This window comes from Cupressus sempervirens, chromosome 5, assembly GCF_028749045.1.
Source record: "Cupressus sempervirens isolate cs-2001-9-10 chromosome 5, ASM2874904v1, whole genome shotgun sequence".
NCBI lineage: Eukaryota > Viridiplantae > Streptophyta > Pinopsida > Cupressales > Cupressaceae > Cupressus > Cupressus sempervirens.
In genome coordinates, this window is record NC_143122.1 from 308,493,138 (window position 1) to 308,512,900 (window position 19,763).

General features: G+C 33.9%; 1 protein-coding gene across 1 annotated transcript; it reads right to left on the minus strand.

Moving 5' to 3' along the window:
• Positions 1-214: 214 nt before the first annotated feature.
• On the minus strand, positions 215-2,866 carry LOC149555840 (putative disease resistance protein At5g66890). The gene is made up of 6 exons (XM_089829560.1): positions 2,759-2,866; positions 2,166-2,531; positions 2,022-2,060; positions 1,136-1,280; positions 411-1,019; positions 215-321 (listed from the first exon to the last, which is right to left on the minus strand). Exons 1-6 carry the CDS (start codon positions 2,864-2,866, stop codon positions 215-217), a joined length of 1,374 nt encoding a protein of 457 aa, XP_089685686.1.
• Positions 2,867-19,763: the final 16,897 nt, after the last annotated feature.

Sequence of the window (19,763 nt, forward strand, 5' to 3'; positions counted from 1 at the left end):
ATATGACATAAATACAATATTGACAAATACAATATTGACGGTAGTGCTAAGCACTCTGTGATCCTGCCATAAGTTTAAAGTGCATAGATAGAACTCCAACCCCAATGACACAAATGGTCTTAATTTCTAACTCCGCTTCTAAAACTAGAAAGAAAATTACTCAACCCATGGTCCACAGTCACTGTTCACAATATAAATGATTGCCGGAGCAAAGTTATGTATCCAGAAACTCTAAACTAAATGTTGGTTCTGCAATTATCACATTAATCGACTCACGAAAATGAGACCACTCTTTTTTCAATTGCTCATCGCAGATCACATCTGACAAAGACGTAAGGACACTAACCATTCTAGGAAGTTTCTTGATTTTTTTGCAGTCACCCATGTTGAGAATTTTGAGTCTCTCCAACTTATTGAAGTCACGTGGAAGAGCCTCCAAGCCTTGACAAGGAAATGTAACTTTCCAAGTTCATAAATTGAGGCTGGCAGTTCTTTGAGATTCAGACAAGCAACTAAGCTCAGCACTTGAAGAGATCCTGCAAGCTTCCCCAGATTCTCAGGAATCTTGCGAAGTTGATGGCAATTTGTTATAGATTGTATTTTCATCGAAGTGAAATTGCAAATACCAACAGGAAATTCCTCAATATCCTCATAGCAGTCAATATTAATCTCTTCAAGTTTATGAAGCTTTGAGCACACTTCAATGTCCAATCGTCCCTTATCAGTGCTGCAGAGACTCAGTGAGAGCTTCCTGAGATTTTCTAAATATTGAAAATAATCTAGATCAGGGACAATCAATTTTTCAAGCCGAAGGCTCTTCAATTGAACCAATGAACTAAAGGTTGACATGCCGTCAATTTTAGCCCTACAAGATTTCTGGTTGATTATGATAAGAATTTTCAACCGAGACATTTCCTGCACAAATGGTGGAAGGAAATATTCATTTCCATCAAATATTAATACAAGAGCACGGGCCTCTGGAAACTCGAACTTAGGCCATTTATTCTCTTTCATTGGACCTGCAAAAGTATTCAAAACCTTCTAAAGAAGTAATATATATATTTTGATGGGCCTCACTCATTTGCTTGAAACCTGATACTTGTCAATATCTATAAACCAATTTAAAGCAATCAACCTATGTGAATGGCAATAATCTCGGCGGCTTTTATATCTCCATGTGAGGGATCTTCCCAGTAGGAGAATGGAGATAATCTCAACCTTTTGCATATCTTGTCATTTTGGTTGTTTTCCGCAGATTCTGCACAATAAATAGCCAAACGCTGCAACATATCATGTTGAATTGAATATATATCACAATTGTTGGGAAAGCAAGAGTTAAGATGCATTCAATCTTCAGTGAGACATCTTTTTCAAGTTCTCAAAATGAAGTAGCAACATCTCAACGATTACAAATTTTGAGTTGAAGTAAAACGATTACATGTCCAAACTCCATTTAGATCATGCTGGAAGAAATGGGAGATTTACTCTTTCGGCTTGATGATCACTATCTATATCTTTTTGCTACATATTTAAACACAATTTCAGCAAAAGAATCTGAAAGAAGACACTCACCTTGAATTATGAGTTAGCTATACCAAATTCAAGAGCCCTCTTTTTTCGAGATCAACAAGAATCATCGATGCATGCTCTAGGATTAAGTTGTGAACATGAATCCAAATATCAAACAAAGCATCAACAGGGATATTTTTAACTTCAAGAAACAATATTAGGTCCAAAAAGCATTTTTTTGTATCATTGTCCAGATCTTCTATGCTCAATGCTAGGCGCTTGAGAACATCCTCTTCATAAGATCTAATATTGATTCGTCTTCCTTGTGAAAGCTGCCTTTTGGCGTATTCCCAATATGCATTTTCACTATATTTATGTAAATAATGTCCAATCACCTCCAATACAAGTGGTAATCCTAGACCTTCTTTTGCTACTTGTTAGTAAAGACTAGTTAGCCCCAATATAATCTCAAAGGGTGGCCTTTAGATCTACACATATTGAACTAAACGAACCATGCTTCTTAAATTGCAAACACGGAATGGATAGCAGATCTACACAATATCAGCTAGCAAAATATTATGTCGTATTATGAAAAATTTAGCAGACTTCAGGTTCACTAAAATCAACAAATGAGACGTAGATAGACATAGGTATACCTCTTTGACTGGTTTCTTGTTGAACCATCCATCTGGAATGCTTTCTTGTCCAAAGGCCCAATAACAAAAGAGGGATAGAGCATCTTCCTCTCCAAGCGAAGAAATATAATGAGTGCTATCAAGGTGTATGGAATTGACACTGTCCCTGACTGTAACAATAATCTTGCATCCCTTTGCTTCAAACAACAATTCTTTGAGATTAACATTTGGCCCCACATCATCTAATATGACTAGAATATTTTCTCGCTTAAGCCTGAGTATTTCCTGAAGAGCCTCATGAATGCTCTCACTCTGAGAATCAGGCAACGGTTGATCCCCAGTAATCATTTTCCTTATGTTCTCAAGAATCGTCTTGTAATCTGGTAGCTGTGAAACTGTTTGAAAAATTATCTTGTCTCCAAAATGTTCTGAGAAGAAGAATGGAGAATGTAAGTTTAGGGAAATCATAAAAGAACGCAACGGTCATTTCCAATAGATAGAAAAGTATAAGTAAGGTCTCATTAATAATTAATTAACAAACATAAATAAGTTTATTTGCTAAATTGCTAATTCATTGAGTCTGTATCGTATTTGTGTTGTTTTTCTTCTCCTACTAAGGGCAGTTTTTTCTGCGATGTGGTGGCCAATAAATTGCAAGGGTTGAGCACATATGTAGATTCGTAATCACCGTAGCAATATATGAATTCTTTCAACTCTCCCATTACTGTTGTCTTTAGAATGCATTGGGAAGTAAGTTAGGGTCAAGATATTCAAATTTGACTTCTTTATTGAGAGGTTGACGGGAAAGTCTAATCACGATTAGGTGATGTTACCAATATACACAAGTGTGAACACAAAGAGCATACTACAGTAAGTGAGATCAGGTCTTATGTTCTAGTCTCCCTAGAAGTTTAACGTAGGATTGTAGCCAGGCTAAAAATCCCCACACAATTTTTCCAACCAGACTAGAAGCTCTAAACTCACCACTTCTTCATTGGAAACATTTTCTAACTTGTCATTTTGATATCAGAGGACAAGCCCACTTCCCAGTGAAAATAAAAGCTATCCTAAGCATAAGTATTTCGCATATTGGCCACTTGACCTGATAGTAAGGTCTTGATAGATCAGGGGCTCGAATGGATGGATCAAAGATGAGAAGGGGAGGACAAATGTCTTCACAGGAGTGACCAAATAGGATAGCTTAAGAGGAAGAGGAGAGCAGAGTAGAAAAGAGTACAGATTAAGGGGAAGAAGAGAGGACTACACCAAGTAAAGCAAGATGATGAATAAATGCTCTTCATATGCGTAAAAGAGGAGAAGAGGGGGTTATTGAAGGGAAGAGAGGAGATATCAATGGCTATTAAGCTCTTTAAGAAGAAGGAGAGGAAGAGGATATATTGAGAAGATGGGGGAGAAGATTGCATTAACATAAGCAAGTTGAGGATTCAATTTCCTTTAAGCACTTCAAGGAAGACAGAAGAGAAAGAGGGGAAGGGGAGAGGATTGCACATCAACGGTGGAGGCATGAATGGTGTTTAGAAACTTTGAGGAGGCGACGACAGATCAAGGGAAGGAGAAGAGAATCCAGAAACCACATTAAGGCATGAATCATTTTCAGGCACTGTGAGGAGGAGAGGATGGAAGAGGACTATCCAGCCTTGTCAATAAGCAACAATAAGGAACTATCCAAACTGGGGTCTTATAATAAGGAACAATAAGCATTGTTTCCATAGGAATCATTCATTTCATTTCATCAGAAAATATATTATTATTATTTCCAGGTTTTGCTTTTCGTTCCCCGTTTCTCTAGTATAGAGAACGAGTTATTACCAGTGCAAAATTCGTAATATTCATATTGGGGTACAACGGGATGTTTTGGACAAGTTTTTGGGATGGCAACATCGGGTCTCAATTTTGGAGGGAATGAGTTATTACCAGTGTAAAATTCGTAATATTCGTATTGGGGTACAATGGGATGTTTTGGACAAGTTTTTGGGATGGTAACAGCGGGTCTCAATTTTGGAGGGGATGGTGACAAGGTCATTGATCATTTAACATGGTAACATATTACATATCTATTAGTAACATTCAAAAATTAAAATTCAAATAGATATTCAAGTACTTATCCTAGTTGCACCATGGTTGTAGAATGGCAGAGGTGGGGGTAGTCAAATGCTCCAAGTATCTTGCATGGTGATGTCTCAGGATGGGTACTTTGAGGTTTAGGGTGGAGTCCACATGTTTCACTGGTTATTACATTAAGCAATAAGATGTTATTGAAACACCTCTTTCACAAGGTATCGATCATCTCATTTAAGGTTTTTTTTTGTTCAATTTTTTTCCATTGTCATTATGGTTTTTTAGAAATTCAAAAATTTTAAATAATGTTTATTCAATTTTGATTTTTTCACAGCCGATATTTTTTTTTAAATCTATGCCAAAGTGTGAAAAATAATGATTGCAATCATTGATTATTAATCTCCTATCTTGAAAGATTATTTACCTCTCAAAAACTAATTCACAATCAAGCATTAAACAACAACACAATTGCAACTTCACAAATATTCTACAAAAAGAAATTTGAACACGATGACACAATATTTTTGGACAAAATTTTTCCTGGAAAAACCTGTAAGGGAAAACCAATTTTTCAAATGAAAAATATATTAATCTTCAGCAATATAAGAGTTACAAAAGAATTCCTTGCCTCTCACCGGCAAAACTCTGACAAAATCCCAATATCTCTCATTGATATCCCCCACTATTATCCCAATGCTAACATTGTGCCCTTGTCGCATTGCAACATTATTCTCTTTCATTGTGAATGCATTCTCTATCACCGCAAATGATTTCACAAAATTTGATCAACTACTTGATTTGCTAACACTACAAATACATTTGTTATTGCTACAAATGTGTCTTCAAGACTTGATGATTACAAATGCCCCCTAGCCCTCCTTTTATACTACTCTCTTTGAAAAGAAAATAATCAATGACATTAGCTGAGATAAAATAAATCTTAACAACCATAATTAAATCGGTTGTAAGAATTTAATAATTAAACAATTATTTAATTAACCAATGTTCTCGGTAAAATAAGTAATTATTTAATTAGGACTGGACAACTTTCTCACTATAAAAATTAACATTCCCTCTTAGCAAGGAAGTTGTTCTACATGATACCCAACTTATCCCTGAAGAAGATGAATTTAGCCTTCCCCAATGCCTTAGTCAGAATTTTTGCTACCTACCCATCTATAGGTATGCATTGTAGCTGAAAAACCTATCTATGTACACAATCTCTAATGAAGTAATATCTAATGTCTATAAGTTTATAACTATCATGAAACATTGGATTCTCAAACAACTTGATGCAACTCTAATTGTCATAATGTATCACAATAGTTTCAACACTCTGACCAAAAGAGGCTACTAGCAACTTCCAAAGCCATATAGCTTCACATGTCACCGTGCTAGCTGCAGCTCTGATTGTCACAATGTACCACAGTAGTTTCAACTCTCTAACCAAACAAGGCTACCAAAAACTTTTGAAGCCATATAGCTTCACATGTCACAGTGCTAGTTGTTATGTATTCTACTTCTGCTAAACTTAAATCCACAAACTTTTGTTTCCTACTGAACCAAGAAACAACTACTAATCCCAAATTGAAAAAACACCTTGAAGTTGTAATGCCCCACCATGTGACCCAAAAGAAGTTAACCTAAAGTTTTGCTAAGTTTGTCAAACATTTTTTTTAAAGTTAAAGATAATAACTTAACAACAACAGTTATAACATAGCAGAAGCATTTAACATACATCAACAACACATAAACAAGTTACAACTCTTAAGGTTTTCATGACGTTGAATCACATTTAAGTTTAATTAATAATAAATCTAATATATAATAAATCCACATCAAATAATAGTATACTATTATGAATCCATTTAAATAATATACAATTATATATGATGCCACTTGGCAATAAACAAAATGCACAATCATCCATTGTACATGCCATAGGGTATGAAAGGCTGAAATAATATACATCATGAAATAAATTGCATCATCTCTTAAGATCTTATAAAATCAAATACAATACAATAATACAACCATCCATCATAGAAATACAAGAATAGATAGAAAGGAACATCTGCACAAACACATCCACCAGTGATATTTGACAGTCAGATCTCAATGGTATAAGAAAAAGTACTACCACCCGACCTCGTGGAACCCAAAAAGGCCCACTCCCACCATGCTAAGGAGATAGTCTCAAGTCCTAAACATGATATCAAACTCAATAATCAAATCCAACATCTGGGTTCAAGGAATCACCTAAAAGCAATCTAACTCAAAGGTACCCAGACACAAGTATCAACTAATCCTAGAGGCAACACAGACATGTAAGAAATCTACTATGCAAGTGGGCAAGTGTCATCGCACGATTTAATGAAGAAATCTATTCTTTCATGCACATTTAATGAACTTTTTAATTAAAATATTCTTTTATATTTTCTTTTCCTCCACTTATTAATTAGTGTAAGCACTATTTAAAGCATAGTTTATTATTTAAATTAATAAGAATAATTAGCGCTCATTATTTAAATGCAAGTCTAATTTAATATTTATTAAAGACTTTAAGATGTTTTAGGTGAGTAATGGCAAGACTGCCGAGCAAGTACCAAGTAATCCTTTTTCGACAGCGGCTAAATCTACTCCAGGTATTGGCATTAGTAACCTAGTCTCTCATAACAGTGATCGACCTAAATCTTTTTTTGAGGTTGTGGGTCGATCATCAGTCATTAATGATAGAGCTAGGTTTGAATTTGCAAGTGTAGATAACAATGATATCTCCGAATCCGGCAAGACTCCTTTAGCTTCTCTGTCTCCTTTTGCCATTGTTCCTAATCCTGAAATTTTGGAAGAAATTGTTAATGAAAAAGATAGATTAAGAGATACTGCAATTTTTTTCTCAGCTGTTGAAATTGATAAATGTCCATGAAGGAAATTTATGGATGACTGGTTCCATCATTACTAGAATAACAAACTTGGGTTGCATATTTCATTCTGTAGGCAAATACAAAAGGGTTTATATGTGATTTTCTTTGTGAATCATGATGCTCAAACGGAGGTTCTTAAAAAATAATATTGGAATGTGGGTTCAACATCATTTAGATCTATTGCTTGGTCACCAGTGGCCATCCATGAGGAGGTTCTCACACTTTCAGCTCTAAGATGGATACTGGTTAAAAACATTCCCCCTTTTTTGTGGCATTTTTTGCCGCAATTGCTTGAGCCTTTTGGTAAATTTATTCGAATGGATGAAACTGTGAGATTCATCCCACATATGGACACTAGAATTCTTATCTCTCTCTTGCCTGGTAAGGACCTTCCTTTCGATATTTCAATTAACATCCTTAATGATGCTTATATCTGTCCTATAGAGGTTTTGGGGGGGTTGAATGCTTGTTTTCTCTGCCACAAAGAAGGCCACCTCCGTAAGGATTGTTTGATCATTATGAGAAAACCTAATCCCTCCAATGATTCAATTGAAAATGTTATTAATCCTCCTATCACCAGTAATCCTCCCCTTGAGAATGTTCTTTGTCAATAAACCCCTGCTTCTTCTTCATCCCCATTGCCTCACACCGAAACCCCTAACCCCACTATTGTTTCGACTAATATTGGTCCTAATATTGTTCAGTCTGAGAATGTTTCATCTAAAATTGTTCCTAACCGTCTCTCTGCTATTACTGTTCAGCCTGAGAACATTTTGTGTGATACCACTCCTACATCTGAAGGTCTTCAAATGCTCCCTAGTCTTGATTTATCTATTGATCTTAATACAGATGATGGATTTACTGTCGTTCAAGATAAGAAAAAGAAGAAGAAGAGGAAATAGTTCCTCCATGCCTAAAACTTTTTGCCCCAACAATAGTGATAATCATCATGTTAAATTGTTAAATGGTCCTGTTTTAACTAATGCGAATACTATCAGTCAAATTGTTGATATTAATCGTAAGCCCCAAGCTAGTGAGTCCTCTCGAAAATTCCCCCAAAAAATCTTCCAAGAGATTGGGGAGGATTATGAATTTGAAATTATTCCAGCTGCCCCTATTCCCCTGAAGTCTAATCATGGGCAGTGCATGGATGTTGATTCTCTAGCAAATATTGAAGATGACATTAGTACCTACTCTCCTACTGCCAGGCGAAGAGGAAGACCACCTGGCCCAAGAAATAAGCCATCTATGACTAAACCAGGGGATTCCTCAAATAATTTTTTGGTCCTAGCTGATCAAGAGGGTATTGTGTGCTCCGCTTCTAACATATTGTCTCAATGAATTGCCTATCTTGGAATGTGAGGGGTTTAGAGGCCCCTGATAGAAAGTTTGTTATCAAGCAATTGTTAAACTCTCTGCATTCTATAGACTTCTTTATGATGCAGGAAGTTAAATCTGTGGGATTCACTTTGGATTCCAATCTCAATTTTATTTGGAAAGATTCTATTAAGTTTTGCACTAACCATGAGAGAGGTAGAGGGGGAATTGCCCTACTTATTAGTAATAAATGGGAAAAACATATTACGAATAATGGATGTTCTCCTTGTCAGAGAGCAGTGTGGGTTACTTTGCAATATGATGACAAAACCTTCGGGTTCTGTGCTATTTATGCTTCAAATGACCCTAATGAAAGAATTGGGCTCTGGAAATGGCTTATAGACCTCCCAAATATGCCTTGGCTTTTGAGTGGAGATTTCAACATGATTGAATCTCAAGATGACAAGTCAGGGGGCATTCCCTTTCATTGGAAGGATAATGAAAAATTCTATTGGAATAGATTTTTAAATTCTAACTTTCTTTTTGATCTTATTACTGGTAACTTGAAAACCAACCCTGGATTATGGCACACTTGGTGCAACTTTCAATAGGGACATGCTAGGATTTATTCCAGGCTTTATAGGTTTTATGCCAATAAGTATTTTTTCTCTTTTCCTCCAGACATCTCTGGAAATATTGTTCGGGTTATTGCCACCACTTTGTTTGATCATCACCCTATTTTGTCTAAGGTCAATTTTAATAGTAGTCCGCTTCAACACAAGGCTAGAAGTAGTAAATTCATCTTAAACACTAGTCTCCTCATGGATGAGGATGTTCTTACTGCTATGCAGATTATTAGAGGTATCAATAAAATTAACCTTCAACACCTTTTCCATCTTGATAGATGGAAAACTAACCTTTCTTCATGGAGGATTTTTCTTCAAACCATTGGTCAAAAAAAGGCTAAGGATTATAGGTTTTTTGAAAAAAAATTATCTTCTAAGTTGCAAATAGCTGAGAACAACATCCAAAGGGATTCCTCCAATTTGGATCTTCTCTCCTGTGTTATGGCTGCCAAAGATGCTCTTAGGAAGCATCAACAAGTTAGGATTCGTGGAGCCAGGATCAGATCTAGAGCCCACTGGCTCCAACATGGGGACAGGGGTTCGAAATTTTTCTTCAATCTTCTTAAACATAAATATATTAAAGAGTCCATTGATAGACTCTCGATTGATAATCATGACATTTCAGACCCTGAGATTATTATTCAGGCTTTTGCTAATTATTACAAGACTCTTTTTACTTTAGAGGACTCCTCTGAGGCTGAGTCTTCAAGAAATAAATGCAAAATGCTTATTCCCAAAAAGTTGGACTCTGAGGATATTGCTGTGCTTGCTAAGGATATCTCTATTGAGGAGATTGAGGGAGCTATTAAGGCTCTCAATGATGATAAGGCCCCAGGCCCTGATGGTTTTCCTGTTGAGTTCTATAAATCCAATATCAGTTGGATCTATAAGGATCTCCATGACTTATACTCTGAAGCTTTGTCTATTGGCTCCTTGGGACAGGATGTTAATAGAGGGATCATTAAGCTCCTCCCCAAGGATGGAGATAAGACCCTCATTAGGAATTGGAGGCCGATTACCCTTCTTAATGTGTCATATAAGATTTTAACTAAAATTATGGCTCTTAGGTTAGTCAATATTCTTCCTAAATTTGTTAACTCTACCCAAACTGGTTTCATCAAGGGTAGATATATTCTCGAGAATCTCATAACTAGTTGGGAAGCCATGGAGTGGTCTAAATGCTCACACCAAAACTCGGCCATGCTTCTTTTGAATTTTGAAAAGGCTTATGATAGGGTTGAATGGAGGTTTATTCTTATGATGCTAGAGGCCTTCAGTTTCCCTCCCTCCTTTTGTAATACTGTGCAGGTGCTTCTTAGTGATGCTTGTGCTCAAGTTGAAGTTAACGGTGTTCTTTCTGCTCCTTTTTCTCTAGGGAGATCCATTAGACAAGGGTGCCCTCTGGCACCATCTCTTTTTGTGATTGCTTCGAAGGCTCTCTTTTATATTCTCAGAGATAATTCTTTATCTTCTGATGTCAGAGGTATCTATTTGCCTAATGATGAAGAGCTCATCAATTGCCAGTTTGCGGATGATACCGCATTGTTCTTTGAGCTTTCAGAAAGCAATTTTAAGGCTTTGCAATATAAAATTAGTTTCTTTTGTTCTATTTTTGGGGCTAAAATATCTCAAGCCAAATCAGTTTGTTTGGGGTGGGATGTGCAGCCCCCAGATTGGTTTCCTCAATACAATTTTCTTTAGGGAGGCCCCAATAAGATCACTAGATATCTTGGTATCCCTTTCTCAGTGGATCCTGCCCTCAAGGACATGTGGTCATGGGTTAAAGAGAAGATTGATAAGAAACTTAACAAATGGCATAATAGGGCATTATCTCTGGCAGGCAGAATTCAAGTTTGCCAGAAGATGTTGTCCTCCTACACCATTTACTATTCCTCTCCATGGTTTTTTAACAATTATTAGATTGCTGAAATTCAGAAGTCCATAAGACAATTTCTTTGGTCTGATGGAAAGGTTAATAATAAAATTCATTCTATTAGGTGGGCTTGGTGCTGCACTGACAAGGCCCTTGGGGGACTTGGATTGAAGGACTTAAGAATTCAAGGTATTGCCCTATCTGCCAAATGGATTTTTCAATCCATGGAGGGTGACTGTCCTTGGAAAGTGTTAGTTAGAAATAACATTGAAAGGGGTGTGCCTAAGAAATCCAAATCTTGGACTAATCTCCCCTTTTGTGACCTCATTATTGGTAACTTTCCTATCATGGTCCAAGGTTCCATAGTTTTTAGATCTATTTGGAAGGCTTGGGACCATGTTAGGAAATTCATCACTAATAAGGATTTTCATTGTAATGATCAACTCCATGGTGAAAGATCAATTTGGTGGAATCTTCATCTAAATGGTAAACCTTTGGCCCTTATCCAAGGGTGTTCTACCAGATTGTGAGCTAAGAAAGGTATTAAACAGTTCATAGATCTCTTTGAGCAGAACCAAATCACTCCTTGGGATGAGCTTAAAAATAAATATGATATCCCTGATTCCCATAAAAGAACTTATAACATGATTGTGCAAGCTGTTAATGGTCTTCCCACTATATGCCATGTTGATTCTCAAAGGCACCTAAAGTGTAAATGGCCTGGTGGAGTTGTCACAAATCTGCTTAAGGCCAAGAATATATACAGAATCCTTGATTGTAATACTAATATTATTGATCATGTCAATGTTGTTTGGTACTCTTCTTATGATGGTGATGTTTGGAAAAAATAATTTGATATCTTGTGGAAGAATTCTGTTGAGCCTAAAATTAGATGCTTCAGATGGTTAGTCATGTTGGACAGGCTACCTATTAAGAGAGATTTATCTAATTCTAATTTTTGTAATTTATGCAGAGTTCCTGAAACTGGTAGACATATTCTCTTAGATTGTACTTTTTCTAAAGAAATATGGAGAATGTTTGGCATTGTTTATCCTATTGATGTTAATATTCTTGATATTATCACTGGTCATATTAATGGTCTTCCTAAAGATACCAATTTATTTTGGAATATATTGTCATCTAACATTCTCTGGCAGATCTGGAAATGCAGGAATGATGAAAGATACCAAGGTAAGCCAAGGGACCTTATTGAATTTTTTTGAAAGCTCACTTATTTTAAAATTTCTTTGTAGGTGCAAGATACTATGTTGATCGAGCGAGACAAGATGAGATAGTTCCTTCATGATATGCATGCTTCTTTTAAGCATGGATAACAATGGAATAGAACCTTGGATGATCTACAAGCTTTTGAGCAAGCTTGCATTGGGCTAAATAGAGAAATTCACAAGAAAGTGAATGCTAGAAAGGATGATTTATTCAGGCTGATGCAGATTCAAGAACGTAAAAGCATCGTTTGGATGGAGGATCCCTAAGGTTGCACTGCCTGGGTGGTCAATTACTATGATGTTCTTAGTTAGCTAGTCTTTCTCCTCTTTTTGTTATGTTGTACAACTGAATCTATTCTTCCTTAGTGAGGCTTGGCCTCCTTGTTGATTTTTGTGGTGGTACTTTGGTTGCTCTTTTTGTTCTGAAACTCTTATATCTAATAGAAAAAAAAAAAATTATTAATTAAATAATCATAATAAAATAATATTTAATATTTAATCTTTTAATCTTTTAATTCTATTTTTATCCAACTTCTTAAATTACACTTTTAAACTAAATGTTTTAAACTGAAGTACATATTTAATTAATTTAAAAACATCATATTCTAATCTTTCTTTAACCAGTTTTCTAAATTTAGACTTTTTATTTAAATCATAAATTTAATTAGCTTTTAATTAATCAAATATTCACATATTCTAATATTTCTTTTTAATAAAATAATATTTATTACTCAACTAATAATATTATTTAGAGTTTATTATTAAAATAAAACTCTTAAATAATAATTATTAAATTAAATAAATATAAATATGCTAAAATTAGAACTTTAATTTAATCTTTTAAATTTAATTATATTATTTAACTATTTTTTCAATTAATTAAATATTGAATTTTCTATATACAATTTTCATGCGACAACTTTAAGCAATTTAAATTAAAATATATTTATTAAATTAATTTTTTTATCGCTTTAATTAACCATGAGACGTTTTTAATATCATATTTATTAATTTAACTAATAATATTATTTAGAGTTTATTAATAAAACTCCTAAATAAATTATTATTGAATTAAATAATTATAAATATGCCAAAATTAGAGCTATAATTTTATCTTTAAATTTTATTCTTTTATTTAAGTAATTCATGAGACATTTTTAATAATATATTTATTAACTTAATTAATAACATTATTTAAAGTTTATTATTAAAATAAAACTCCTAAATAATTATCATTAAATTAAATAAATATAAATACATCAAAAATAAAACTTTAATAAAATATTTAAATTTAATTTTTTTATTTAACTAATCCACGAGACACTTTTAATAATATATTTATTAACTTAATTATTAATATTATTTAGAGTTTATTATTAAAATAAAACTCCTAAATAATTATCATTAAATTAAATAAATATAAATATGTCAAAATAGAACTTTAATAAAATCTTTAAATTTTATTCTTTTATTTAATTAATTTCTCAATTAATTAAATATAATTGAATATCAAATTTATTTATAAATTTTTTATTAAATTAAATCATTAAATTATATTTTAATTTGATTTAATTATAACAGAAAATGGCCACATACCCATAAAACAAAAAATGACAACTCAACTGAAGGCAAAGAACACTTGAATCAAACACTAGGGTCAAAATCATGAATTCACGTCACTTGACAAATTTGGATGGGTCAACTAACTCGAATATTTGTCCTATTTTCTAGGATAATTAGCTTAGGGTTTAGGATTTGGACTCAAGAGTTATATCCCCACTTATACCATTGAAATACTATGATAAGGTGCGCTCATCTTGGCAATTCAGGGAAGTTGATACCCGGTACCTATAATCTGCATAAAATCCACACATGTACAAACACAATATTCTAAACTAAACAAGCAATGGCAAGAAGTGGTTCATCATGCCGATCTCGACTAGCAGGTGACTACGACTCCCTTCCTCAACCACATCAAAAACATCAAACATAAAGAAAACATACACGCACACCATACACATGCAACTATGGGATAAGTATCCCTAGAAACCGCATAAAAATCATTCGTCTAACTATCAACAACTAATCAATTCAAGTAATCTAACACCACTAATCATAAAACATAATAATAGAACATGCCTAAAAGAATCCAATCAAAACAAATTAGAAAAGTCAAGTAGGGGTAGGCATTACAGAAGTTCTCCTTATGTTTGTCGCACTGCCTATCCAATCTGTGCCAATATAGTGCATCAACTTGATACCTTCACCTTGAATATATCTAGTCCCATACTCAACTTGATGTTGTGCAACCTCCTGATAACTGGAAGGCTCATTGTCTATCAATTGACTAACTAATTCCACATAGTCATTGAACTTGGATGGTTTCCTCCATTGTATAGTACTCTTCCTAGGAGATCCCACAAACTCTTGAGTATCCCTTTGTGCCTCTTGAACCTCATGGTTCCTATTGCCAACTATAGAGGATGAAATATAAACCTCTAAGTCTTCTAATTGCATTTCCTGTTGTGCATGTTACTCCATACTCTGTGAATCTTCACCACCTAAGTCTATGCTCATACTAGCAACTATACTTGAGCTTTGTTACCCTTGCCTAGAGGTCTTGGAGCTTCTGTTGGTTGCTCACTTTGATCATCTACAAGAAAAAATTTAAACCTTCTAAATATCTTGTCCTCCATGAACTTAACATCACGTCTAACTATAATTATTCTGATCCATAGATTAAAAATCCTATATGCCTTTGAGGTTTCATTGTACCCAACAAAGTACCCCCTCTCTATTGTCTGATCTAACTTGGTACGTGTATCACCTGGAATATGAGAATATGCCAAACTCTAAAATATTCTAAAGTGACCAACATTTGGTTTCTTTCCTGTGAAAGCTTCCTCTAGTATCATCTTCCCTAGCACCTTGCGTTGAACCCTATAATGAATGTAAAGTGTTGTACTACATGCTTTTGCCCATTAATAGTCAAGCATGTCCTGGTCATGTAGCATAGCCCTTGCCACCTCTGATATAGAATGGTTCTCCATCTTAGCAACTCCCTTTTATTATGGATTGTAATGAACAATCCACTCTCTCTTGATTCCTTCCTTAGTACAGAACTCTTGGAAGATGTTTCCTTTGTACTTGTCACCATTGTCTGACTAAAGAACCTTTATCTTCTTTCTGTCACATTCTCCACAAGAGCCTTCAACTCTTAGAATCGACTAAAAACCTCATCTTTGGTCTTCAAGAAGTATATCTAGGTCTTCTTGGAGAAATCATCAATAAAAGAAACATAGTACTCATATCCTTTGAGAGACTTCATCGACATCAGTCCACATACATCTAAATGCACTAGATCAAGAACACCCTCAAATTTGGTATCCCTCCTTGGAAAAGATGCTTTCACAAACTTTTTCAACACACATCCCTTGCATACATCATCATGCTTTGTGCTCACCTCTATAACACCTATCACTATCTCACAAGGAAATTTAAATGCTCCACAATGAATATGGCCCATCCTCCTATGTCATTACTCTCAAAGATCTCTAGGATTATTTCTACTTATGAGTGCCTTAGGAGTATCAAACTACCACCTATAAAGGCGACCACTCCTAATTCTAATAGTTATGGGTGATTTCCAATCCTTATGCTTAATCAACACATGAGTCCCTCTAAAGAGTACACTATACCCCTTATCTTGAAGAACATATACAGAAATCAGATTCATACCTAAGCTAAGAACATACAACAAACCATGAACTGGAATTATGTTTCCATTCTCCCTTTAAAACTAAGCAATCCCTTTCCCAACTGGGTTGAGTTTGGACAAGTTTCCCATAGAAATCTGGATATTGGTGTTCTCCTTATAATTGGAGATGTACTCTCTAACTCGTATCACATGAAATAATGCCTCATCTATATATCAAAAACACTATGAGGTTGAACTAACCAAACAAGCTATGAGTGCAAACTCATCTTCCATTCTACTAGCGAGTTCTTTTGCACTTGTTGAAGTTGGTACCCGCTTCTTTGCCTTCATTTTTTTGGAGCAATCACTGAATTAGTGACCATACTAATGACAACCAAAGCACTTGACTTTACAAAGGTCCTTGTTCTTCTCACTTTGTGAATTCGATCCTTTGCTAGACCCCTTCTTTTCTTTCCCTTTTCTTGCTAGGGCAACACTTTCATGTTCCACCTCATTTTTCTAACTCTTGTTGGCCTCATTGACAAGACATAGTCTAAAATCCTCCTGAGTGAAATCAATCCATAGTCGATCCCAACTTGATAAGGTGCATCGTCCACTAACAACTTGAACAAAGACACTCCACTACTTAGTAAACCCATTTAGGGCTATTCTCACTAGCTCGTCATCACTAAGACTATCTCCAACAATTGTTAACTCATCCTTGACAAGTCTAATCCTGGTGAGGTAACTTGTGACATCTTCTCTTTGGTTCATCAGGGTATTCTTCAACTTTTCTCTAGGAATCATCTTCATGTTGGTGGTAGCATTCTGGTACATATTAACAATGGCACCCCACATCTTCTTTTATGTATCTAGCTCTAAGATATGTGGAACAATATGATCCTTGACACCATCAAGGATTATCGTCCTCACCTTGGCATCGTCCTTCTTGTATGTTGCAATTTGAGTCACATTTGTAGGTATAGGTACAACACTGGTAACATAATTGTTAATACCATTCTCTTCCAACAATAAAGAAAGTCTAGCCTTCCAGACACCAAAATTTGAGGCACCATCCAATCTATCTCGATCTCTCACAAAAGTTGAAGCCATCTTAAGGGGTTGGGGGTAGCACCCCTGCAAGGTCCTAGGGTAGCACCCCAAGTGTGCTGACTATCACATTACAGGGTGGGGTCAAGAGGCAATGCCCCCCAAAAACCAAAAATGCCCTTATATTGTAAAAGGCATAGGCTACTATTTTTCTATTATACTCTTACTAATTTTGTAAACAACAAAATCTTGTATAAAAATGCTTAGGGTTAGGGATTTCATGATGAATGGTGATATTGTAGCTTCTTGCGGCGGTATTGATCTGTAAGGGATCACAAATCATAATTAATTTGTAATCATTGGATAATAATAATATTTGACTTCTTGTTGGTGGACATAGCCCAAGGATTGGGTGAACCATGTTAACTCTTGGTGTCTTGTGTTCTCTTTTATGCAATCTACTATTTTTTGGTATTGGTTATATTTGCATGTAATTGTTATTTCTGTCTAAGGTTAATCCTAACATTCTTTACCCTCAACATTGCTCTAATACTCTATGAAAAAGGGGTATTGCAATCATTGATTATTAATCTCCTATCTTGAAAGATTATTTAATTGTCGAAAACTAATTCACAACCAAATATTGAATAACAACACAATTGCAAGTTCACAAAAATTATGTGAAAAGAAATTTGAACACAGTGACACAATATTTTTGAACAAAATTTTCCTTGGAAAAACGCCTAAGGGAAAACCAGTTCTTCAGATGGAAAATATATTAATCTTCAACAATATAAGATTTACAAAAGAATCCCTTGCCTCTCACTGGTAGAACTTTGACAAACTCGTAATGTCTCCCGCTGATATCCCCCACTACTATCCCAATGCTAGCATTGTGCCCTCACTTCCGCTATAAGATTATTCACTTTCACTGCAAATGATTTCACAAAACTTGATCTTCTACTTGATCTGCTAACAGTGCAAATACATATGCTAATACTACAAATCTGTCTTCAAGACTTGATCTTCAAACTTGATGATTACAAATACCACCTAGCCCTCCTTTTATTCTACTCTCATTGAAAAGAAAATAACGACTGACATTGGCTGAGATAAAATAAATCTTAACAACCATAATTAAATTGGTTGTAAGCATCTAATAATTAAACAAGTATTTAATTAACCAAGGTTCTCGGTAAAATAAATAATTATTTAAGTAGGGCTAGACAACTTTCTCGCTACAAAATTTAACACTAGGGTCATGGGGAATGTGAGGACCCTAGGCAATGTGAGGTAAAAGGCAGAGTTATCAAGAAATTAATAAAAGTTAAGGATTTGGGCATCCTTAAATCACTTCTATTTCTTTTCGGTACATGTGTATGTATACAATTATTTTTTCACTAATATGGGGTCTAATTATAGACACCCAAAAATGGACAGACTTGCAAATTTACATTTAACACGCTTATTATTCTTCTATTAATTATTAATTCTTTAATTATTAATTAATCATTTTATTTCCTCTATAATAAAATCTTTTCATCATTTAATCATTCCCTAATTTTAATTAAATTTATTAAATTTATTTAATTATTTAACCTTTAATTAATTGATCATTATTAGTTAATTAAATTCAATTTCCCACAATTTCAATAATAATTATTGATTTTTTAAATTAACTAATCTATTCCTCTTTATTAAATTTAATTTAATTTCATCTTCATTTCACATCAATTTCAATTTCTAATTAAGCCGATAGGCTTATTGTGGGAGCTTGCTCCTCAATTTTCTTTTTTTGCACGAAAATGTTGTAAGACTGGACGGAAATATTGTAAGACTTCACGGTTTTATGATTTTCTGTTAATCTAAAAGACTTAGTTAAAAAAATTTGGAGTTTCCTTTATCATTGTTACTTTTGTAGGAAATTTTCTAACTTTTATTTCTTCTTCAAAAGTTTCTATTTCTCCTTCTATTTAACTTAAATGTTTATCAATTAACCTATTTTTTCTCTCATTTCTGACATTGTGTAGGTTCTATTGGATTTCTTATCAACAATTTTGGTTATTTTATCTTCTGTGCATGTTCAATTTTTTTTTTCATATATGCAGTTATTATAATGCCATAAGTTTATATACTGGTTTGAATTGCTTGACAAGTTTATCATAATAATAAGTACATAATGAGTAGTTACAAAATGTATGCATATAGATTATAAAAAGTTTATATATTCATTTGAATTGTTTGACAAGTTTCATATAGTAATAAATGCATAGTTAGCAATTACAAAATGCATGCATATTGATTATAGAGAAGTTGAGGAAGCAAATAGAAATGGTAATACATGCATGACAAAAAATAAATATGAACAAGGTTAAATCATGTTAGTTTTGTTTCAATTTATATATTGTTCAAATCATTTTTGATGGCCTTGATTTGATTTGCAAATATATCCATTTCTAAATATATGTACTCATAAATCTGTGTTATTTATGAAAGATCTTAAAAATCTATTATTTTTATTATCAAATATATTGGCAATGATTCATATCTTTTTCAATAAATCTCAAAAATAAAAAAAGATAGTTAATTTAGATACACATTTTGATATTAAAATTAAAAAATTAAATTATCTTAAATTAAAACTTGAAATGCATAAAGTAAATAGAATACAAAATTTTAAAAGATAAAAAGAGATTGCATTTGTATCTAGATTTTATATTTAGAACTGTTGATTAAGAAAAAATATTGAAAGTCAATTACAATTTGAAATTATATGCATGCAAAAATATAAAATAGAATACAAATCTTTATATTGTTAAAAAATATA